The sequence below is a fragment of the Perkinsus marinus genome, assembly GCF_000006405.1.
Source record: "Perkinsus marinus ATCC 50983 genomic scaffold scf_1104296950282, whole genome shotgun sequence".
Taxonomy (NCBI): domain Eukaryota; phylum Perkinsozoa; order Perkinsida; family Perkinsidae; genus Perkinsus; species Perkinsus marinus.
In genome coordinates this window covers 1-839 of record NW_003209673.1, presented here as the reverse complement: position 1 = coordinate 839, position 839 = coordinate 1, and the positions used below count along the sequence as shown (strand labels likewise).

General features: G+C 41.5%; 1 protein-coding gene across 1 annotated transcript; it reads right to left on the bottom strand.

Annotated features, from left to right (window-relative positions):
* Nucleotides 1-368: 368 nt before the first annotated feature.
* Nucleotides 369-739, bottom strand: Pmar_PMAR021672 (conserved hypothetical protein; the record flags this gene model as incomplete). The annotated part of the gene is made up of 3 exons (XM_002778190.1): nucleotides 369-398; nucleotides 445-581; nucleotides 628-739. 3 exons carry the CDS (start codon nucleotides 737-739, stop codon nucleotides 369-371), a joined length of 279 nt encoding a protein of 92 aa, XP_002778236.1.
* Between the last annotated feature and the right edge of the window lie 100 nt (nucleotides 740-839).

Sequence of the window (839 nt, the reverse complement as noted above, 5' to 3'; positions counted from 1 at the left end):
TTCAGAATGTGGTGTAAGAAAGGGATCAGGCGTCCTCCAAGAGTTGGGGCACACAATAACCAGAGAATTTCATAAGTATACCAATTCTCAAATTGTGACATGTACTACAGGTAGACGAGAGGATTCGTGGATATAAAGTATGCGTAACACACTTAACACTGATGTTTTCCATCACCGATAACAAATATATCTGATCCAAATATCAGAGTGATTTAGACCACACTAAAAATATACGACAGCTCCTAAGTGGTATACGTCTAATAACCACTAGTGTATTTCCATGATCCCCTGTTACAGGAGGTCAGCACAACACAACCCTGTCTGGTATTGGAAAGTGACTACCGTTGTGTAGTAATTACGAGTATTGTCTACTTCGGGATCATATTCTCTGGTAGGTCCTAGAGAGACACATGCTTATGCTAAGTTATCAGTAAGCGTTATTACGTGTGGCAGTGTATGACCATCTAAACGCATACGTACGAAATGCATAGCGAGAGCAAATTCGTAGATGTCTAACTTTCCATCGCGATCAACATCTGCTAAATTCCATACTCTATGTAATACTCCAGATGGGAGTTTACCTGAAGGATGAAAGATCCACATATAGGAGAGGAGAGCAAATACTACTCTTAAGCATCTCCTGCTTAGCTATAGCACCAGATAGCTTACCATCGAGTGGATCCGGACCAAGAGACTCAAACAATGTTGTATACCTAGGAATATCCAGCCATGAAAGCATAACTACTGCTGATACTGCTGTTGGTGATACTTACTCTGATATATCAGGAGGGTTCGATAACCAAGTTGCAACACCAAAGTCGTCAGCCCACGGAGATGCT